This window comes from Microcaecilia unicolor, chromosome 8, assembly GCF_901765095.1.
Source record: "Microcaecilia unicolor chromosome 8, aMicUni1.1, whole genome shotgun sequence".
NCBI lineage: Eukaryota > Metazoa > Chordata > Amphibia > Gymnophiona > Siphonopidae > Microcaecilia > Microcaecilia unicolor.
The window spans coordinates 120,831,694-120,854,266 of record NC_044038.1 but is presented as its reverse complement, the minus strand read 5'-3'; the positions used below and the strand labels follow the sequence as shown (position 1 = coordinate 120,854,266).

Here is a 22,573-nt window from a genome sequence, read left to right as displayed (position 1 = left end):
CATAGTCGGGGAGCCTTCCTGGGAGGCGGCGGCAGCCGGTACCGCACGCGGTACCGACGCCGGAGACCTCACCCCGGGCGATGGGCCAGCCGGCGCCACGCTCGACGGTACCGGTGGCGCAAGCACCACCGGTACCGGAGGGGAAGGGCGCAACAGCTCTCCCAGAATCTCTGGGAGAACGGCCCGGAGGCTCTCGTTCAGAGCGGCTGCAGAGAAAGGCATGGAGGTCGATGCAGGCGTCGACGTCAGAACCTGTTCCGGGCGTGGAGACTGTTCCGGGCTGTCCAGAGTGGAGCGCATCGACACCTCCTGAACAGAGGGTGAGCGGTCCTCCCGGTGCCGATGCCTGCTGGGTGCCGACTCCCTCGGCGACCCAGAGCTCTCGGTGCCGACACGGGAAGGGGACCGATGACGATGCTTCTTCGACTTCTTGGAACGAAGCATGTCACCGGAGCTTCCCGGCACCGACGAGGAGGACGTAGAATCCAGTCGTCGCTTCCTCGGGGCCGAGGCCGAAGGAGGTCGGTCTCGGGGGGGCTGTACCGCAGGAGCCCTCAGGGTAGGGGGAGACCCACCCGAAGGCTCACTGCCACCAGCAGGGGAATGGACAGCCCTCACCTGCACTCCAGACGAAGCACCACCGTCCGACGACATCAGCCGACGAGGTCCCGGTACCACCGACGTCGATGCAGCTGTCCGATGTCTCAGCGCTGATGCAGAGGGCCGATGCCTCGATGCACTGGCGGCCGAGGATGAAGCTCTGGACGCTGAAGACGTCGATGCACTCGATACCCCCGGTGCCGATGCCGACGAAGAGCCCGAGAACAAAACGTTCCACTGGGCCAATCTCGCTACCTGAGTCCGCTTTTGCAAAAGGGAACACAGACTACAGGCCTGCGGGCGGTGCCCAGCCCCCAAGCACTGAAGACACGACGCGTGCCTGTCAGTGAGCGAGATGACCCGGGCGCACTGGGTGCACTTCTTGAAGCCGTTGGGAGACTTCGATGTCATGGGCGGAAAAATCACGCCGGCGAGATCAAAAGTCGAAATGGCGGAAAAGGCACTGAAAAAACAAGGGGAAGAAAACTTCGACCCGAGGCCTAAAAGCGGCCTACCCCGACGACGAAAAAAAACTTACCGGGGCGAAAAAGCTGAAATTAGCGGAGGGAAAAAAGACCACAGAGTCTTTTTCCACACAGGATGGATTTTTTTTTTCTCAACACGACGAACGCGCGAGGTCGACTTTGCGGGGCCCGACACGGCGAAAACATGACCGTACCGAGCGCGGACAAAAGAAGACTGATGAATACGAGCCGGTTCGGGCAAGAAGACGGCCGCGCATGCGCGGTGCGCATGAGCACGCGGGGACTAGCAAAGGCCTTTGCTAGTAAAGTGTTCCGATTGGAGGGGCTGCCGTGGACATTACCCATCAGTGAGAACAAGCAGCCTGCTTGTCCTCGGAGAATCTTTGTTTTCTTTGTGCCCTGTAAGCTAACAAGTCACAAATCATATTCAACCAATTGCATGAAGTTGATAACTCTATATATCATTTAATTAGCAAAGCTTTTCCAAGCATAGCCGATCCCATGAAAACTGAGAACTACATGTCTGTTTAAAGATTTGGTTGAGCAGGCATTACTATTTGCCTTGTATACTGCTGAAATATTGCACAGTATAGAGAAAATTAAAGAGTCATGGGATAGGAGTCAATGTTCTGGTGTGGTTTAGGAGTTGGTTATTGGACAGAAAACAAAAGATGGGGTTAAATGGCCATTTGTTTCAATGGAGGAGGGTGAATAGTGGAGTACTGCAGGGATCTGTACTGGGATCGGTGCTATTTAACATACATATAAATGATCTGGAAATTGGAATGATAAGTGAGGTGATTAAATTTGCTGATAAGACAAAACTATTCAAGGTTGTTAAAACACATGCGGCTGGCTGTGAAAAACCTTAGGAAATTGGAAGACTGAGCATCCAAACAGCAGAAGAAATTTAGGGCCCTGTTTATTAAGGTGCACTAGCAATTTTATCACGCACTAAAAATCAGAACATGCTAATGCTAAAGACACCAATAGGAATATATGGGTATCTCTAGCGTTAGCATGTGCTAAAAATGCTAGCGTACCTATAGTGTGGCTTAGTAAACAGGGCCCTTAATATAGACAAATACAAAGTGAAACACATTGGAAATAATAGTCCAAATCATAGTTACCTAATGCTAGGGTTCACCTTGGGAGTGAGCATTCAAGAAAGCGAAGATACATACCTGTAGCAGGTATTCTCCGAGGACAGCAGGCTGATTGTTCTCAATGATGAGTCGGCGTCCACGGCGGCCCAGGAATGGCAATTTTCCAGAGCAAAAAAACCAAAACCTTGCCAGAGCCTTCCAGCGCACAGGGTGCGCACGCCACGCATGCGCGGCCATCTTCCTGCCAGTCGCGCGAGAGTCCCGCTCAGTTATATCCAAAAGCAAGAATTAACGGACAACTCCTCCAAAGGGGAGAGGGGAGGGTTTGTGAGAACAATCAGCCTGCTGTCCTCGGAGAATACCTGCTACAGGTATGTATCTTCGCTTTCTCCGAGGACAAGCAGGCTGCTTGTTCTCACTGATGGGGTATCCCTAGCACCCAGGCTCACTCAAAACAACAAAAAAGGTCAATTGGGCCTTGTAACGGCGAGGACATAACTGAGATTGACCTAAAGCAGAAACATCTAACTGAGAGTGCAGCCTGGAACAGAATAAAAATGGGAGTTGGATCCTAAACCCCGAACAGATTCTGCAGTACCGACTGCCCGAACCGACTGTCGTATCGGGTATACTGCTGAAGGCAGTAGTGAGATGTGAATGCGTGGACTGATGACCACATCGCAGCCTTGCAAATCTCTTCAATAGTGGCTGACTTCAAGTGGGCCACTGACGCTGCCATGGCTCTAACTCTATGAGCCGTGACATGACCCTCAAGAGTCAGCCCAGCTTGGGCATAAGTGAAGGAAATGCAATCTGCTAGCCAATTGGAAATGGTGCATTTCCCGACTGCGACTCCCCTTCTGTTGAGATCAAAAGAAACAAACATTTGGGCAGACTGTCTGAAGGGGCTTGTCTGCTCCACGTAAAAGGCCAATGTTCTCTTACAATCCAAGGTGTGCAACTGACGTTCAGCAGGGCGGGTATGAGGACGGGGAAAAAATGTTGGCAAGACAACTGACTGGTTCAGATGGAACTCCGACACCACCTTCGGCAAGAACTTAGGGTGCGGGCGGAGGACTACTCTGTTGTGATGAAACTTGAGATAAGGAGCATGCACTACCAAGGCTTGAAGCTCACTGACTCTACGAGCTGAAGTAACAGCCACCAAGAAAATGACCTTCCAAGTCAAGTACTTCAGATGGCAGGAATTCAGTGGCTCAAAAGGAGGCTCATCAGCTGGGTGAGAATGACGTTGAGATCCCATGACACTGATGGAGGTTTGACAGGGGGCTTTGACAAAAGCAAACCTCTCATGAAGCGAACAACTAAAGGCTGTCCAGAGATAGGCTTACCTTCTACACGTTGATGATAAGCACTAATTGCACTAAGATGAACTCTTACGGAGTTGGTCTTAAGACCAGATTCTGACAAGTGTAGAAGATATTCAAGCAGGGTCTGTGTAGGACAAGAACGAGGATCTAGGGCCTTGCTATTACACCAGACGGCAAACCTCCTCCATTTGAAAAAGTAGCACCTCTTCGTGGAATCTTTCCTGGAAGCAAGCAAAACCCGGGAGACACCCTCAGAGAGACCCAAGGAAGCAAATTCTACGCTCTCAATATCCAGGCTGTGTGAGCCAGAGACCGGAGGTTAGGATGCAGAAGCGCCCCCTCGTTCTGAGATATGAGGACTGGAAAACAGTCCAATCTCCACAGTTCTTCGGAGGACAAGTCCAGAAGAAGAGGGAACCAAATCTGACGCGGCCAGAAGGGAGCAATCAGAATCATGGTTCTGCGGTCGTGCTTGAGTTTCAGCAAAATCTTCCCCACCAGAGATATGGGAGGATATGCGTACAAAAGGCCCTTCCCCCAATGAAGGAGAAAGGCATCCGACGCTAGTCTGTCGTGGGACTGGTCTGGAACAGAATTGAGGGCCTTTGTGATTGACCTGAGTGGCAAAAAGATCCACTGAGGGGGTGCCCCACTCTTGGAAGATCTTACGTACGACGCCCGAGTTGAAAAACCACTCGTGAGGGTGCATGATCCTGCTCAAATCTGTCGGCCAGACTGTTGTTTACGCCTGCCAGATAAGTGGCTTGGAGAAACATGCCGTAACGCCGAGCCCAAAGCCACATCTGGACGGCTTCCTGACACAGGGGGTGAGATCCGGTGCCCCCCTGCTTGCTGATGTAGTACATGGCAACCTGATTGTCTGAATTTGGATAATTTGATTGGACAGCCGATCTCTGAAAGCCTTTAGAGCGTTCCAGATTGCTCGCAACTCCAGGAGATTGATCTGAAGACCTTTTTCCTGGAGGGACTAAACTCCTTGAGTGTGAAACCCATCTACATGAGCTCCCACCCCAGGAGGGATGCATCAGTTGTCAGCACTTTTTGTGGCTGAGGAATTTGAAAGGGACGTCGCAAGGTCAAATTGGATCTAACTGTCCACCACTGAAGAGAATTGTGAAAACCGGTGGACAGCTGGATTGCATCCTCTAGATCCCCTGCAGCATGATACCACTGAGAAGCTAGGGTCCACTGAGCTGATCTCATGTGAAGACGGGCCATGGGTGTCACATGGACTGTGGAGGCCATGTGCACCAGAAGTCTCAACATCTGCTGAGCTGTGATCTGCTGAGATGCCCTGGCCATGAAAACTAGAAACAGAAGATTGTCTGCTCTCGCTTTTGGAAGACAGGCACAAGCCGTCTGTGAGTCCAGTAAAGCTCCTATAAATTCCAGTTTCTGAACAGGGAAAAGATGAGACTTGGGGTAATTTATAACAAACCCTAGTAGCTCCAGCAGTTGAATAGTCATCTGCATGGACTGTAGAGCTCCTGCCTCTGAGGTGATCTTCACCAGCTAATCGTCAAGATAAGGGAACATATGCACTCCCAGTCTGCATAGCGATGCTGCAACTACTGCCAGGCATTTTGTAAAGACTCTGGGCACAGACGCCAGACCAAAGGGCAGCACACAATACTGGAAGTGCTGCGCTCCCAGACGGAATTGAAGATACCCCCTGTGAGCTGGAAGTATTGGTATGTGTGTATAAGTATCTTTTAAGTCCAGAGAGCATAGCCAATCATTTGCCTGAATCATGGGAAGCAGGGTGCCCAGGGAAACCATCCTGAACTTTTGTGGGACTAGGAATTTGTTCAGGGCCCTTAGGTCTAGGATGGGACGCATCCCCCCCCCCCCCCCCCCCCCGTTTTCTTTTGCACAAGAAAGTACCTGGAATAGAACCCCAGCCCTTCTTGCCCTGGTGGAACGGGCTCGAGCGCATTGGCGCTGAGAAGGGCGGAGAGTTCCTCTGCAAGTACCTGCCTGTGCTGGAAGCTGAAGGATTGAGCTCCCGGTGGGCAATTTGAAGGTCTGGATTTGAAATTGAGGGAGTATCCTAACCAGACTATTTGAAGAACCCACCGATCAGAGGTTATAAGAGGCCACCTTTGGTGAAAAAGTTTTAACCTCCCTTCGACCGGTAAGTCGTCCGGCACGGACACTTTTTCAGCAGCTATGCTCAACTGGAGCCAGTCAAAAGCCCGTCCCTTGCTTTTGCTGGGGAGCCACAGGGGCCTGCCTTGGCGCACACTGTTGACAAGAACGAGCGCGCTGGGGATAAGCCTGAGAAGGCTGTCGAGAAGGAGGATTGTACCAACGCTTGTTATAAGCATAGGGAGCATTCTTCCTTCCACGGAAAAATCATCTACCTGATGAGGTAGTTGCAGAAGCCGCCCAGTGGGAGAGATTGTCCATAGCAGTTTCCCGCTGAGTGATCTGATCAACCACTTGCTAGACTTTCTCACCAAAAATATTATTCCCCCAGCAAGGGACATCCGCAATCCGCTGATGGACTCGATTGTCCAGGTCAGAGGCAAGCTGCCATGAGAGTCTGCATATTGCTATACCTTGGGCAGCGGTTCTGGATGCAACATCAAAAGAATCATAAGCATCCCTAGACAGGAATTTACCACACGCCTTCTGCTGCCTGACCAGCTCCTGAAAAGGCTTGGCCTGCTCCGGAGGGAGCTTATCAACCAAGTCCGCCAGTTGCTTCACCGTGTTCCTCAAGTGAATGCTCATGTAGAGCTGGTAAGATTGAATTTTAGCAACCACAGAGTGGGGGCGGAGCAAGATGGCAGCAGCAACACCATACCGCGAGTGACCTCGAGAAGTTTGCTGGAGATAAAACCTCTCTCAAATTTTTTTTCCTCTAGATTAGAAATATTTTCTACTTACTTCTATCCTATGATGCCTCATACAACGAGAAAGGCATTTATTAGAACCGGAGCCCAGCCAGTTGTTACATCTACACCAACCCAACAAACGATCGAAGGATTTCACGCGAGAACCACTTTGATAGCGTTGGGAGATCCTGCTGAGCTACAAGCGCAAGGAGAAGCTGAGCTCCAGGGACAGGACATTTCGTTGTCCCCTCCCTCCCCCCCCCCCCCAAATCTCTTGTGAATAATGTTCAGGCTTTATCTTCTGCTTTTGCCACGATGAAAAGTGATGTTACCGATAAGATAAACCATTTATCTGATGAAAATATTAAGTTGAAGGAAACCACTGTAAAACTGATACAAGCTAACACTCTGATACATAGTAGATTGGAATATTTTGAAAATTTTAATAGGAGGTTAAACCTCCGTTTATTGAACTTTCCTAGGACTCCAATCTACACTCCACTGGAAATTTTTAAAAGATATCTAATAGAGAACTTGAAATTTTCTGAAGATAACATACCTCCGTTGAATAAAATATATTACCTTCCAGTAAAAAAGGTGAAAGAAGATGAACAAAACATTCAACAGGAGCAACGTGATCTTAATGTATCAGATCTATTAGAATCTTCATTAACAGAAATAACTGAGCGCAAAAAACTCTCTTGGTATCATTTATATTTCACCAAGACTTGGAATCTGTTAGGAAACTTGCACTGAGGAACTTACAAACCCCATTTTATGGGAAAAAAAATCTGGGTGTTCCCAGATGTTACTAAGCAGACTCAAGTTAGGAGAAAAGAGTTTTTGGCACTGCGATCTGCAACTTTAGCCCTGGGAGCTTCATTCAACCTGAATTACCCGTGTAAATGTAACATCAAATACTTAGGGGTTAAATATATTTTTTAAATTCCTGAACATTTAAAAATTTATTACTCAGAAAAAGATAATTTAATACATGCTGAGACTAGGCAGTAATGATTAGCCTTGAGCATTAGATCAGAGAGACAGAATAGGAGTAAATGGTTTAATTTTGCTAAGCTGTGCTTATTTAAAATATGTTTTTGAATCTCATCTCCTGACTATGTGAAGGCTCCAACCCCCACTCTTATTGTGGTCTAATACAAGTTGTATAATTTTTCTTTTATTTTCCTATGGATTTACCACTTTGAATTTATGTACTGTTTTTCTTACTCAAGATGTAAAATGCTTGTAAAACTAGAAATTGATAAATAAATAATTTTAAAAAAACAGATTGAATTTTGGCCACGAGCATAGAGGCCTGATACACCTTTCTCACAAAAGAGTCCAGGGTTCTAGATTCTCTTCCCGGGGGCGCTGAGGCGAAGTCTCTAGAACTCCTGGCTCTCTTGAGAGTGGAATCCACAACCATAGAGTCGTGAGGTAACTGCGACTTCATCAGCTCAGGTTCTCCGTGAATCCAATATTGGGACTCAGCTTTCTTGGGAATGGTGGGATTACTTAGTGGTTTCATCCAGTTCCGCATAAATGTCTCCTTGAGCACATTATGCAAAGGAACCGTGGATGACTCCTTAGGTGGCGAAGTATAGTCAAGGACCTCAAGCATCTCAATCCTGGGCTCATCCTCAGATACCACAGGGAAGGGAATAGCAACAGACATTTCCCGGACAAATGAAGAGAAAGAAAGACTCTCCGGGGGAGAAAGCTTCCTTTCTGATGAAGGAGTAGGATCAGAGGGAAGACCACATGACTCCTCAGAAAAGAAATACCTGGGATCTTGCCCTTCGTCCCATGAGGCATCCGCATCGGTATCGGACAAGAATTCCTTAACTGTAGTCCGAAACTAGGCCCGTCTCGACGCTGACAAACCATGTCCTCGATGGCGATGCCGAGAAGTCGACTCCCATGCCGGCGGCGATGAAGCTCCCTCCAGCGATGTCGACGGGGAGTCGACCTGGGTGGCACCGGCGTCGGAGACCTCACCACAGACATAGAGCCAGCTGCCGCTTCCATCCACGGTACGGAGAGCGCAAGCACCCCCGGTACCGGAGCAGACTGATGCAGCAACCCCTCCAGAAGACCTGAAAGAATGGCTCGGATGCGCTTGTCTAGAGTCGCTGTCGAGCAAGGCTGCGGGGTCGGTGCAAGAATTGGCGTCAGAATCTGTGGAGGTAGAGGAGGCAGTACCGGGCTGCCCGAAGACCGACACCTCTTGAATGGAGGGTGAGCGGTCCTCCCGGCGTCGGCGCTTCACGGGTGCCGAATCCTTCGACGCCCCGGAGCTCCCAGTACCGTGCTTGGAAGGAGACCGATGACAATGCTTCTTCGCCTTCGCTCGATGCACGTCATCGATACTCCTCGGTACCGATGAGGATGTGGAATCCACGCGCCTCTTCGGAGTCGGGTCTGAGAGAGGTTGGTCCCGGGGGACCTGCACAGCAGGAGACTTCGAGGCAGGTGGACACCCATTCGACACTCACTGCTCCCAGCGTGTGGTGGTCTCCGGACAGCCATTACCTGCGCGCCTGAAGTCGATGCCATCTTTGGTGCCGACCTCGACACCGCCGACCTTGGTACTGCTGTCGACGTCGAAGAACCAGTCGAAGCTCCAAAAAGCCGGTCCTGAAGAGCTTTTCTCGATGCTTGGTCCGACTTTTAAGGCTAAGACACAACTTACATGCGTCTGGGCGATGGTCGGGCCCAAGGCACCACGCATGGGGATCGGTACCTGAAATCGACCGGTTGCACTGAGTACACTTCTTGAAGCTGCTGGGAGTCCTCGATGACATGGACGGAAAAATAGCGGCAGCGAAGTCAAAATTCTCGATTGTGCCAATTAAAAGGGCACAAAAATGAGAAAGAGAGCCGCGACAAAAACGAAAGGAAACTTAAAAGGGCCAAACTAAGAAATAAGTGACTTTTTTTTTTTTTTTAATTTTAGACAGGATAAAGAAAAGAAGACTAGAGAGGGAGAAAAACTCTGAAAAAGTCGTCCAAAAATGAAGGCTCTTTTTCTGGGCTGAGGAGAGAGAGACAGACGAAGCAGCCACTCTCCACCACAGAAAAAGAAAAACCTGAGCAGGACTCTTAACCGACGGGCAGAAAGATGGCCACGCATGTGCGCTGCGTGCGCCCCGCGCACTAGAAGGTTCTGGCAAAGTTCTTGTTATTTTGCTCTGGAAAGTTGCAATTCCTGGGCCACTGTGGACGCCGACCCATCAGTGAAAACAAGCAGCCTGCTTGTCCTTGGAGAAAAAGATCTATGTGTTGTTGTAGATAATACGCTGAAATCTTCTGCCCAGTGTGTGGTGGCAGTGGCCAAAAAAGCAAACAGGATGCTAGAAATTATTAGGAAAGGGATGGTAAATAAGACCAAAAATACTATAATGCCTCTATTACTCCATGCTGTGACCTCACCTTGAGAACCGAGTTCAGTTCTAATCACCATATCTCAAAAAAGATCTTGCGGAATTAGAAAAGGTTCAAAGAAGAGAGACCAAAATGATAATAGGGATAGAACTCCTTTCATATGAGGAAAGGCTAAAGAGGTCTGGGCAGCTTGTAAAAAAGACAGCTGAGGGGGAATATAATTGAGCTCTATAAAATCCTGAGTGGTGTAGAACAGGTAAAAGTGAATCAATTTTTCACTCTTTCAAAAAGTACAAAGAGCAGGGGACACTGAATGAAATTACATAGAAATACTTTTAAAACACATAGGAGGAAATATTTTCTTCACTCAACTAATAGTTAAGCTTTGGAACTCTTTGCCAGAGGATGTAGTAACAGCAGTTGGAATGGGAAAATTAGGTACTTACCTTGGTAATTTTCTTTCCTTTAGTCATAGCAGATGAAGCCATTACGTATGGGTTATGTCCATCAACCAGCAGGGGAGATAGAGAGCACTCAAACTTTCACAGTGCCCTCTTGGCCAGCTAGCTCCACTGCCTCTTCAGTATTTGAAGCTTCCAAAGCAGTATGGCAAACCGCAATGGGAATCACAAGAGCTTTCCTCACAGCAAACGATGGCCCATCACAAGGGCATGAACTCATAAAGGAGGGAATGCACATCCTCCTGGAGGGAATAAACTCATCCTCCTTATTGAATAAGTGGAGGGGAACACACGCGCCTCCTGGAGGGAATCACACATCCTCCCAACACACTGGAGGGAATGAACTCATCCTCCTATTTATAGAACTGGAGGGGAACACACGCGCCTCCTGGAGGGAATGAACACATCCTCCTAAATTTAAACTGAACATGAATCCTGAAGATTCTTTTCCAACTTTCTCCCAAGGAAGGAACTTCAGGAAATTAGAACAGAACCTGAAAAAACAGATTCACAGCATACAGACAATCATACAGGGAGGGCTCATGGCTTCATCTGCTATGACTAAAGGAAAGAAAATTACCAAGGTAAGAACCTAATTTTCCCTTCCTTGTCATCAAGCAGATGAAGCCATTACGTATGGGATGTAACAAAGCAATCCCTAGATAGGGTGGGAACAAGCCACACCACACGCTAGCACTTGTGCACCAAAACGCGCATCCCTCCTGGCAGCCACATCCAGCCTGTAATGTCGGGCAAAGGAGAGCTTAGAAGCCCATGTTGCTGCACTGCATATCTCTTGAAGAGAGAGTGCTCCAGTTTCAGCCCAAGAGGAAGAAATCGCTCTAGTAGAATGTGCCTTAAAGGCTACAGGCGGAACCCTGCCGGCCAGCAGATAAGCTGAAAAGATAGTTTCTTTGAGCCAGCGGGCAATAGTGGCTTTAGACGCTGGAGACCCTCTGCGAGAACCGGATAGCAAAACAAACATATGATCAGAAGTCCTGAAAGAGTTAGTAACTCGCAGATACTGCAGCAGAGTCCTGCGCACATCCAAAAGGTGCAGCTGCCCAAAAGATTCTGGAAACTCTTCCTCTGAAAAAGAGGGCAAGAAAATAGGCTGGTTTAAGTGAAAGGCTGAAACCACCTTAGGCATAAAGGAAGGCACGGTCCGAACCGTGACTCCGGACTCTGAGAATTGCAGAAATGGGTCTCTACAGGACAGCGCCTGGAGCTCTGACACCCGTCTCGCCGAGGTAATGGCCACCAGAAAAACGGCCTTCAGTGTCAAGTCTTTCTCCGATGCTCGCCGAAGCGGCTCAAAAGGAGATGCCTGCAGGGTTTTCAAAACTAGCCCCAGGTTCCAAGCTGGACAGGGTGCTCGCACTGGAGGTCGGAGCCGAAGCACCCCTCTAAGAAACCGTGCCACATCTGGGTGAGCAGCCAAAGTCACGCCTTCCACCTTACCACGAAGGGAGGCCAACGCTGCCACCTGCACCCGCAGGGAATTATAGGCCAAGCCTTTTTGTACACCTTCCTGCAAAAAGTCCAGAATCGGTGAGACAGGAGCCCGCATTGGAACAATGGCTCTGGAAGCACACCAAGACTCAAACAGGCACCAAATCCTGGCATAAGCCACGGAAGTGGACCGCTTGCGGGCTTGCAGGAGAGTGGAAATAACTTTATTGGAATAACCTTTATCCCTCAATTGCGCCCTCTCAATAGCCATGCCGTAAGACCAAAGCGGCCGGCGTCCTCCATGGCTACCGGTCCCTGAGTCAAGAGGTTCGGTACCAGAGGTAACGGCAGAGGAGCCTCCAGGAGCATCTGTCGGAGGTCTGCATACCAAGGTCTCCTTGGCCAATCCGGGGCGATGAGGACCACTTCTCCTGGGTGCAGCCGAATCCGCAAGAGCAGGCGCCCTATCAAGGGCCATGGGGGAAACACATAAAGTAGACCCGGAGGCCAGGGTTGAGCCAAGGCATCCAACCCCACCGAGCGAGGATCTCTCTGTCTGCTGAAGAAGCACGGGACTTTGGTATTGGCACTTGTCGCCATTTGATCCATCACGGGCTTGCCCCATTTGGCACAGATCTGCAGGAATACTTCGTCTGCCAGATTCCATTCTGCTGGATCGATCTGATGCCTGCTCAGATAATCGGCCTGCACATTGCTCTGACCTGCAATATGAGCTGCCGACAGACACTGAAGATGCAGCTCGGCCCAGTGGCAAATCAGATCGGCCTGCGCGGCTAGTGCTCTGCACCTTGTTCCGCCTTGTCGATTTATATAGGCCACCGTTGTCGTGTTGTCCGACATCACTCTGACAGCCAATCCTTCCAGGGTCACTTGCAAGGCCAGAAGAGCCTGAAACACCGCTTTCAACTCTAGGCAGTTGACGGACCACTCCGACTCCTCGGGTGTCCATAGACCCTGGGCATGCTTCCCCTTGCAGTGTGCGCCCCAGCCCTTCAGGCTGGCATCTGTTACCACTAGGCACCAAACGGGGAGCGTCAGCGGCATTCCTCGCCGCAGCATGCTGTCCGAGAGCCACCACTCCATGCTGAGACGGGCCGCAGGGAGACGAGTAAGTCTGCATTGGTAATCCTGAGAAATAGGAGACCATCTCCGAAGTAGGGAATACTGTAGAGGTCTCAGGTGCGCTCTCGCCCAGGGTACCACTTCCATCGTGGCTGTCATCGATCCCAGCAGCTGGACAATGTCCCAAGCTCGCGGGCGGGGCATCCTCAGGAGCAGACGGACCTGATTCTGAAGCTTGCACCGCCTTAGCTCGGGTAGGAACACATAGCCCGAGACTGTGTCGAACCTGGCCCCAAAAAACTCTGGAGATTGTGAAGGGGACAGGTGACTTTTGGCCATATTGACGACCCAGCCTAGAGATTGCAGTACTGAGACCACTCTGGCTGTAGCTTGTAAGCTCTCTGTTGCAGAGTCTGCTCTGATGAGCCAGTCGTCTAGGTACGGGTGAACCCGGATACCTTCTCGCCTGAGCAAAGCAGCTACTACCACCATTACCTTCGAAAAGGTTCGGGGAGCTGTGGCGAGGCCAAAAGGCAAGGCCCGGAACTGGAAATGTTTTCCCAACACCGCAAACCTCAGAAATTTCTGGTGCGGGGGCCAAATCGGAATGTGCAAGTAAGCTTCTTTCAGGTCTAGAGACGTGAGAAACTCTCCTGGCTGAACCGCCGCAATGACGGAGCGCAGGGATTCCATGTGGAAATGCCGCACTCTCAAGGACTTGTTCACTTCTTTTAAGTCCAGAATAGGGCAAAAGGACCCACCTTTTCGCGGCACCACAAAGTAGATGGAGTATCGGCCGCAGCCTTGCTCGGCGGGAGGCAGCGGGGTCACTGCCCCTAACTGAAGCAGACCTTGTAAAGTCTCCTCCACCGCCGCCCGTTTGACGGCAGAACCGCATCGGGACTCCACAAACACGTCTCTTACTGGGGCGTTGAATTCTATTCTGTATCCATCTCTGATCAGGTCCAGAACCCACTGATCTGAAGAAATCTTGGCCCACTCCTCGACAAAGAGGGAAAGCCGTCCTCCGATGACAGGCATCGAGGAGAGGGCCGGCGCACCATCATTGAGAGGGTCGCCCCTGAACTCCTGGTCTTGAGCCACCAGCTGCGGAACGCTTGTCCGAGCGAAAGGAGTTCCTCTGCTGACCACGGGCACGAAAAGTGAACCCAGCAGGACACCCCGGGCGGTACCTTCTAGCTTCACGGAAGCAAGGTCTGTACGAGGAGTGGACCCGCCTGGCCCTTAGAGGAAGGCCTCTGCCTATCTTCGGGCAAGCGCTGGGGTTTTGGATCACCCAGGCCTTTCACAATTTTCTCTAACTCCTCACCAAATAGGAGAAGTCCTTGATAAGGCAACTTCACCAACCTTTGCTTAGAGGCCATGTCCGCTGCCCAGTGTCGTAGCCACAGACGACGGCGAGCCGCCACTGCTACTGCCATTTGTTTAGCCGAAGCTCTGACAAGGTCATAAAGGGCATCAGCCAGAAAGGACAAGGCCACCTCCATCCGCGGAGCCACATCCAAGAAGGGCTCCGCTCCATCTCCGGGCTGAGCCACTGCCTGTTGCAGCCAAGCTAGGCAGGCTCTCACAGCATAACAGCTGCATGCAGACGCCCGAACAGTGAGACCTGCAATTTCAAAGGACCGTTTCAACGCTGTTTCCAGCCTACGGTCTTGAACATCCTTCAGGGCAACACCTCCTTCAACAGGGAGGGTAGTTCTCTTTGTCACCGCAGTGACTAGGGCATCCACTGTAGGCATTTGAAAACGAGCCATATGTCCCTCACGCAGAGGGTATAACTGCCCCATAGCCCTGGAAACTCTCAAAGGTCCCTCGGGGTCAGCCCACTGAGCCGAAACAAGCTCTAGGATGGAGTCATGCAAAGGGAAGGCCCGAGCAGCTTTCTTGGTACTAGCCATCCTGGGATTACCCGAGGAGGCCATGCCACTGTCAGGATCTTCAATCGAGAGGGCCTGCAGGGTATCTGAAATAAGCGCTGGCAGCTCATCACGGTGGAAAATCCTCACCGCGGAGGGATCATCCAGATCCTGTGGTAAATCTGCACCTGACTCTGGTTCCTCAGACCAAGAACGTCTGTCAGAGTTCTCCGAATCCTCACACCCCGACTACGGGGGGGAAATAGGTGCACCACAATCTGAAGGGGAATTAACCCTTCTGCGCTTATCTTTAGGCCAAGCATCCGGGAAAAAAGCCTCACTGGGCAGTCCCAGGCCAGAATCCATCGGGGGGGCAATCAGAGGAGCCTCAGGCGACCCTTGAGGAAGGGCTCTTTTCATCATGTATGCTTTATGCAGCAAAAGCACAAAATCCGGGGAGAAAATCTCACCCTGGGCACCCAAATCCTGTCCGGTGCTAGCCACTCCTGAAATAACCTCATCTCGAGGTGCCCCACCCGGCTCAGGTCTCTCCGTGTCCACGGAGGCCGCGCCATGCGGTATAAGCAAAATGGCGCCCGCTGCCAGCTCAGAGCGGGAAGAAACATCGCTCGCCATGCTCGGGCCGGCTCCTACGCCAATACAGCACGATTTACAGAGCCCTGCTGCTGATTTGCGCTTGCCACAAGTGGAACAGCGCTTTACATTGTCCGCAGCCATCGCCAAAAAACAGCGGTAAAATCCAAAATGGCGGTTTCGCGCCAAAATCGCCCCGATCGCGGGCCCACCCCGGAGGAGTTGGAAAACACTCTTACCTCAAAGGATCTAGTGTACAACTAAGATCCTGCTGAAAATCAGGTCAAAAACCTCTGTTCCAGCGTCTCTGCGTTTAAAAACGCGACGCAACTTTTTTTTTTTTTAAAGCTGTGAGGAAAGCAGAGGTATTGAAGACTCCGGAGGCTCAGATGAGTGGGAAAGGCAGGGAAAGGGCAAACCTATATGCCTGCATCCACTGTTGGTGGGTAAGGACAGGGAAAACAAGGCAATATGTTCACATCCACGGAGGTATGGGTAAGGCAGGGAAAGGGCTAACCTATGTGCCTTTAAAGTGAAGCTGCTATAGCCTCCAACACCCCGGTTAACAACTAGCAAGCCAGGAACCACCTCCCGGCAGATTTTTCTGGAGCTCGAACAAGCTGCAGCCACCCTACTAAGGGAGATAGAGAATACTGAAGAGGCAGTGGAGCTAGCTGGCCAAGAGGGCACTGTGAAAGTTTGAGTGCTCTCTATCTCCCCTGCTGGTTGATGGACATAACCCATACGTAATGGCTTCATCTGCTTGATGACAAGGAAAAATGGGTTTAAAAAAGATTTGGACAAGTTCCTAGAGGAAAAGTCTATAGTCTCAACTGAGACAGACATGGGGAAGCAACTGCTTGGCATGGAATGTTGCCACTAGTTGGGTTTTTGCCAGGTACTTGTAGCTTGGCTTGGCCACTGTTGGAAACAGGATACTGAGCTAAACGGACCACTGGTTTGATTCAGTATGGCTATTCTTATGTTAATTTTCTTTCAAATATAAGACCAAAACCTCAACCCCTACATATATGCAGATGACGTCACAATCTACATCCCATTCAAACATGATCTAAATGAAATCACCAACGAGATCAAGCAAAGCCTCCAAACAATGCACACATGGACAGATGCATTCCAACTAAAACTTAACGCAGAAAAAACACAATGTCTTGTACTCACCTCGCAACACAACACAAAAATTTTCTCCACCATAATCACACCATACTGTTCTCTTCCTATCTCTCAAAACTTGAAAATTCTTGGAGTCACCATTGATTGAAACCTCACTCTTGATGCCCACGTGAAAAACACGACGAAAAAGATGTTCTACTCCATGTGGAAACTCAAAAGAGTAAAACCGTTCTTTCTGACATACATCTTCCGTACCCTGGTACAGTCAATGGTAATAAGTCATCTGGACTACTGCAATGCACTGTACGCTGGCTGTAAAGAACAGACTATCAAAAAACTCCAAACTGCCCAGAATACTGCCGCCAGACTCATATTTGGAAAAACTAAATATGAAAGTGCAAAACCCTTAAGAGAGAAACTTCACTGGCTCCCACTTAAGGAACGAATTGCGTTCAAAATCTGCACAATTGTACACAAAATCATTCACGCACACGCTCCAATATACATGCTAAACCTTGTGGACCTACCTCCCAGAAACGCCACAAGATCATCCCGCAAATTTCTCAACCTGCACTTCCCCAGCTGTAAAGGACTAAAATACAAGCTGATGCATGCCACTACCTTCTCTTACATGAGCATGCAGTTATGGAATGCACTACCTACAAACCTGAAAACAATCAACGAAACAACTATCTTTCGCAAATCTCTGAAGACATACTTCTTCAACAAAGCCTACAACGAGAACCGATAACCTCACTAATTCAACTCAACAACCCACTCAGTTATGAAAATCCACCTCTATAACTACCCTAATCACTCCCTTCCTTCTTCTCTCTTCCCTACTTAATCTCTGCACAATACTAACTGTATCTAATATCTTGGAATGACATTGTTAACAAAATTATGTAAGGCACATTGAGCCTGCAAATAGGTGGGAAAATGTGGGATACAAATGCAATAAATAAATAAAATCTATTAAGTGTATTCCTTACCGCAACACTTCTTTCACTTTGTTCACAAAATTGTGCGTTTTCCTGTTGCAACTGCTGCTGTTCCTCTTGTAGTGACTTGACTCGATCAATAGCTGCCACAAGCTGATTAATTTAAAAAAAAATACATATAGACAAAGTTTACTGTTGAATTATAGATTTTATCACAAAAAATACAGTTCTAGTTAAGTGCATTAATACAAGCCAATCCTCCTAAATACAAAAGAAAAAAAAACCCGCTCCATACCTGGAACATAATTTTCTGCCTTACAGACTCCTTACATTTTTAGCAATCATACACACCCGATACTTTACTTTTTTTTCTCAAATTGTGATCGGACAAGGAAATATTTGTTAAACTCCTACATGGACTTTCAACAATTTCAACTATCATATAAGCATGTTGCATGATCAAACTGCTCCATTTAGGGAGCAATATTCACTGATAATCTGCTGACTTTACTTCCACCTATCCTATAAACGCCCCTCCCCAAAAACCTCCCTCTTCATAGCGAATCGGTAGGGAACGGCTATGCACGAAGGAAAAGTGAATACAAATGAGCTGCTCGTTGCAGCTCACTTGCATTCTCTAACCCTTCGTAAAACCGTCGGATAATCGGCCGGTAGAGCATGCGCAGAGCAGCCAAGCGTTATGCTGGCTGCTCTGCGCATGCCAAAGACGTAAAAAAAATAAGAAAAACCTAAACACTTCCTTTATTGACAGCCTTGGCCCCCCCCCCCCGCCCGAGGTCGCCGCCGCTCCTTGCTCCCCCCTGCATTGAAATCAGAACATTTACGGAGCCCCAGCCCCCCTCCCTCCCTTCCTTGAAATGACAGCTTCCACCGCATCCTCCGCCCCCCGTGGCCCCGCCCTGCCACTCCCCCCCCCCCCCGGAGATCGCCAGACGAGGGCGGGCCAGGAGCAAAGGAGGGAAGTCTGAAGAAGCAATCAGCTGTTGTTGCCAGTGCAGTGCCTTCACACAGAGGTGAGAGGTGCTGCGAGGGCCCGATGGTAGACGGAGGGGGGTGGGTGGAGGGGGGAGCGGCGGCGGCAACAACCTCAGGGGGGCGGTGGGGGCGGGGCCACAGGGGGCGGAGGAAGGAAGGGAGGGGGGCCAAGGCTGCGTAAAAGTTCTGATTTCAATGCAGGGGGAGCGGCGTACCATAGGTGCAGCGTATGCCTGCGATTTTTTTTTTATAATACCTACAGTGAAGAACGTCCATAAAGGACGCTCCTGACGAGCGTTTTTGCCCCCTCCCGATTTTTTTTTTTTTTTTTAACATTTTATAAGTTTTCGAAGCCGGCACAGCCCCAACGAGAGGTACAGACCTCTCGTTCGCTTTCCCGGCGTTTTCCAGAGTTAGGGCAAGCGGAAAAGCTTAGTACATCTCATTTCAATAGGGTTTCTACACAATTTGCTCATCTGCATTCCGTTTGCGTTAGCTGCTACAGTCATCGGAAAAAAGTATTTAGTGCATGCCAGAGTTTACTACTTGCTCGTTAATGACTCGTTATTGCCTCGTAAAGTTTAGTGCATCTGGCCCTAAAAGTTTCTATATCTGTCTTCATTCTAACTGCTTATAACTTATAATTGCTATCTTGCATTGTGTTTTCATATTTTTATGTTGAAATTAAGGGCACTTTATTACTAGTAGAGAATGAAACGGGAATGGGTAATCGCAGTAAACTGTAGTAATCCGCAGTAAATCCGCAGGAATGGAGAAATTTTCAAACTTTTACCGCGAGTGCAAAAAGAGGTTATTTCCCTGCCCCGCAGGAGCAGTAATTACGCCCATGGGTAGACATCTGTTGTACCGCAGGTGCAGGGGTTGTTTGGGGGGGGGGGCGAGGGGGGCATTGCCCCCCCCAACGCAGGGCTGCCGTAACGCTGCAGGCAGCTCTTCCCGCCCTCAGCTCCCGGTCAGGCTATCTCTTTGTTCCTTCCTGCCCCCTTCTTATGCACGTTTAAACCTCTTATTTTCCTCACAGCGACGGCAGTGAAGCATACAGCACAGCAGGCTCGCCTCCAGCCTTTCCCTTCCCTCACTGAGTGTCCCGCCTTCTTGCGATGATGTATTTCCTGTTTCCACGAGGGCGGGACACTGTGTGAGGGAAGGGAAAGGCTGGAGGCGAGCCCACTGTGTCGTGTGCTTCACTGCCGTTGCTGCAAGGAAAATAAAAGGTTTGAACACGTGGGGGAGGGGGGGCAGGAAGGAACGGAGAGGAAGGCTGTCGGGGAGCTGAGGGAGGGCAGGCAGAATCGCTAGACATGGATGGGAGGGGGAAAAAAGATTGCTGGACGTGGGGGGGGAGGGGAGGGCAGGGGAGAGGAGAGGAGAATTGCTGGAGAGGAGGGTAGGGAAGGGGAGAGGAGAATTGCTGGACATGGATGAATGGAGGGGGCAGGGGAGAGATGCTGGACATGGATGGATGGAGGGGGCAGGGGAGAGATACTGGACATGGATGGATGGATGGAGGGGGCAGGGGAGAGATACTGGACATGGATGGAGGAGAGGGCAGGGGAGAATGGAGAGTTGCTGGACATGGATGGATGGAGGGGAGGGCAGTGGAGAGAATTGCTGGACATGGATGGAGAGAGGAGAGGGCAGGGGAGAATGGAGAGTTGCTGGACATGGATGGACGGAGGGGAGGGCAGGAGAGGAGAATTGCTGGACATGGATGGATGAATGCAGGGGGCAGGGGAGAGAGCAAATTTGCTGCATATGGATGAATGGAGGAGAGGGCAGGGAAGAGAGGAGAATTGCTAGACATGGATGGATGAATGGAGAAGGCATGGATATGGATAAACGGAGGAGAGGGCAGGGAAGAATGGTGAGTCGCTGAACATGGATGGATGGAGGGGAGGGCAGGGAAGAGAGGAGAATTGCTGGACATGGATGGATGAATGGAGAAGGCAAGGGAGAGAGCAAATTTACTGGATATGGGTGGATGGAGGAGAGGGCAGGGAAGAATGGAGAGTTGCTGGACGTGGATGGATGGAGGGGAGGGCAGGGAAGAGAATTGCTGGACATGGATGGATGAATGGAGGGGGCAGGGGAGAGAGGAAATTTGCTGGATATGGGTGGATGGAAGAGAGGGCAGGGGAGAATGGAGAGTTGCTGGACATGGATGGATAGAGGGGAGGGAAGTCAGGAAGAAGATGCACATGGATGTAGTGGAGGGCAGGGAAGAGAGGAGAAATGTTGGACAAGGATGAAGGGAAGGAAAGCAACACTAGACCTTGTGGAGGGGGAGAGGGAGGGATAGTGACACCGAACCTTGGACGGAAGGAAGAAGGGAGGGAGGGACAGTGATACGACCTTGCAAAGGGGAAGAGGAAAGAAGGGCATGGGGTATAGGGCCTTGGAAGCAAGGGAATGAAAGAGAGAAACGGATGGAGCTGGGGACTGACAGGGTGATGAGATTCAGTGGAGGCTAGATGAGGGCTAATAGGATGGGAATGAGGGCTAAGGAAGTGGGTGAAAAAAGATAGGGGTTTAGGAGACTGGATATTAAGTGAGAGTCAGAGGGAGCAATGGTAAAAGCTTGTAGGTAGATGAGAAGTGAAACAGAGACTAAGGTGAAAGAAAGGGGGATAAACACAAATAAGGGGGGGGGGCATGAAAGAAAGGTCACTGCCAGACAGATGTAGAGAAGGAAAGGACAAAGCCAAGAGGAAAGAGAAGAAATGGAAACGCCAACGTGGAAAATAATTTAGAGAAGATGGACACGTGGAAAGTGGAAAAGAGACTAGGACCAGCCCTATTAGAAAAATAAAGTGCTTGGACAACAAAGGTAGAAAATAAATATTTTTTTAATACTTTTTAAGGACTGAGATGAGCCTGCTTTGTGAAATGTACGTCTTTTCTATTTTTGTATTTTGCAGAGTGCAGGAGAAAACACATTTCTGTTTCTCTTTTACCAGTGTTTACCTGGCTTTCTTGACGTAGATCTCTATTACAGTTTTTCTGTGGTTCCCTGTTTTGTACATTGAGAAAAGAATTAAATGTGCTTGGAGTTGTAGAATGATTAGAAAAATTTTTGTGCTCATTATTGCTTGTTATGTGAATGAATATTCCATCACTGTTTCATTATTGCTTGCCAGACCAGTCCAGTATTATTACATTTTAAGGGCATTTGTTTTAATTCATGTATGCAGTCCTTACATGCACATGATTTTGTTTTTTAAACCCAAAGGTAAATCTTAAGTGTGGTTAAACAGCGAGGCTTCTGTGGATAGAGACAGAGTTCGCGGGGACGGGACAGGGACAAACTTTGTCCCCGCGTCATTCTCGAATTACTAGAACTGTTTGTACCTTCATTCTACTGCAGAGTTCACAGTGTGATTTAATCAATTTGGCTCCGTTGTATCTGGTGCATTTAAAGGCAGGGCAGCTTTGTAGAGACTTGGAAATCCTGAAGAGAGAACACTTTTGCTTTGGAGTGCTGCCAGAGAACTTTGAATATTCTTATCGTTTGATTTGATTGATAGATTCTAATCTGCCCTTACTTGTGTGTCCTTTTACAATACATTAGGGCATTTATCCCACTAAGATCTTTACAATTCTAAGCGGTTTACAAACTTTTTGTAGGGATAAAGAGATCAGAGCATTCCTCTAAGAATTATAGTGGTTGCTTTAGAGATAAGCAGAAATCTAACTACAATACATATTTCTTAAATAAGAAAGTTTGTAACTTTTTTCGGAACATGACAGGATTGTGTAGGGAAATACTTAGTTGGATCAAGGGTTTCCTAACCACTAGAACATATCAAGTGAAACCAAGCTCAAACATATCACCACAGTGGAAAGCAGAATGCGGAGTACCTCAAGGATCACCACTATCACCGATCCTTTTCAACCTAATGATGACCCCACTAGCCAAATCCTTATCCAACCAAGGCCTTAACCCTTTCATCTATGCAGACGATGTCACAATATACATTCCTTACAAATGTGATCTGACAGAAATCACCCACGAAATCAAGCTCAGCTTGAACATCATGGACTCACGGGCAAACGCATTTCAACTAAAACTCAACACAGAAAAAACACACTGCCTCATCCTCTCATCCCAATACAATACGAACAAACCCACAAACATAAACACCCCAGATTATACCCTTCCTATCTCAGATAGCCTGAAAATTCTCAGTGTTACAATCGACCGTAACCTCACACTAGAGAACCAAGTGAAATCTACAACAAAG

The 22,573-nt window shown here is 49.2% G+C and overlaps 1 protein-coding gene across 6 annotated transcripts in view; it reads right to left on the bottom strand.

Moving 5' to 3' along the window:
* Nucleotides 1-22,573, bottom strand: part of RUFY1 (RUN and FYVE domain containing 1) — a 744,748-nt gene that overhangs the window by 388,013 nt on the left and 334,162 nt on the right. For all 6 annotated transcript variants that reach the window (XM_030213172.1, XM_030213171.1, XM_030213174.1 and 3 more), the window contains one exon: nucleotides 17,367-17,468. In XM_030213172.1, the coding sequence (XP_030069032.1) occupies nucleotides 17,367-17,468 (102 nt within the window). The remainder of the gene's footprint in view (nucleotides 1-17,366; nucleotides 17,469-22,573) is intronic.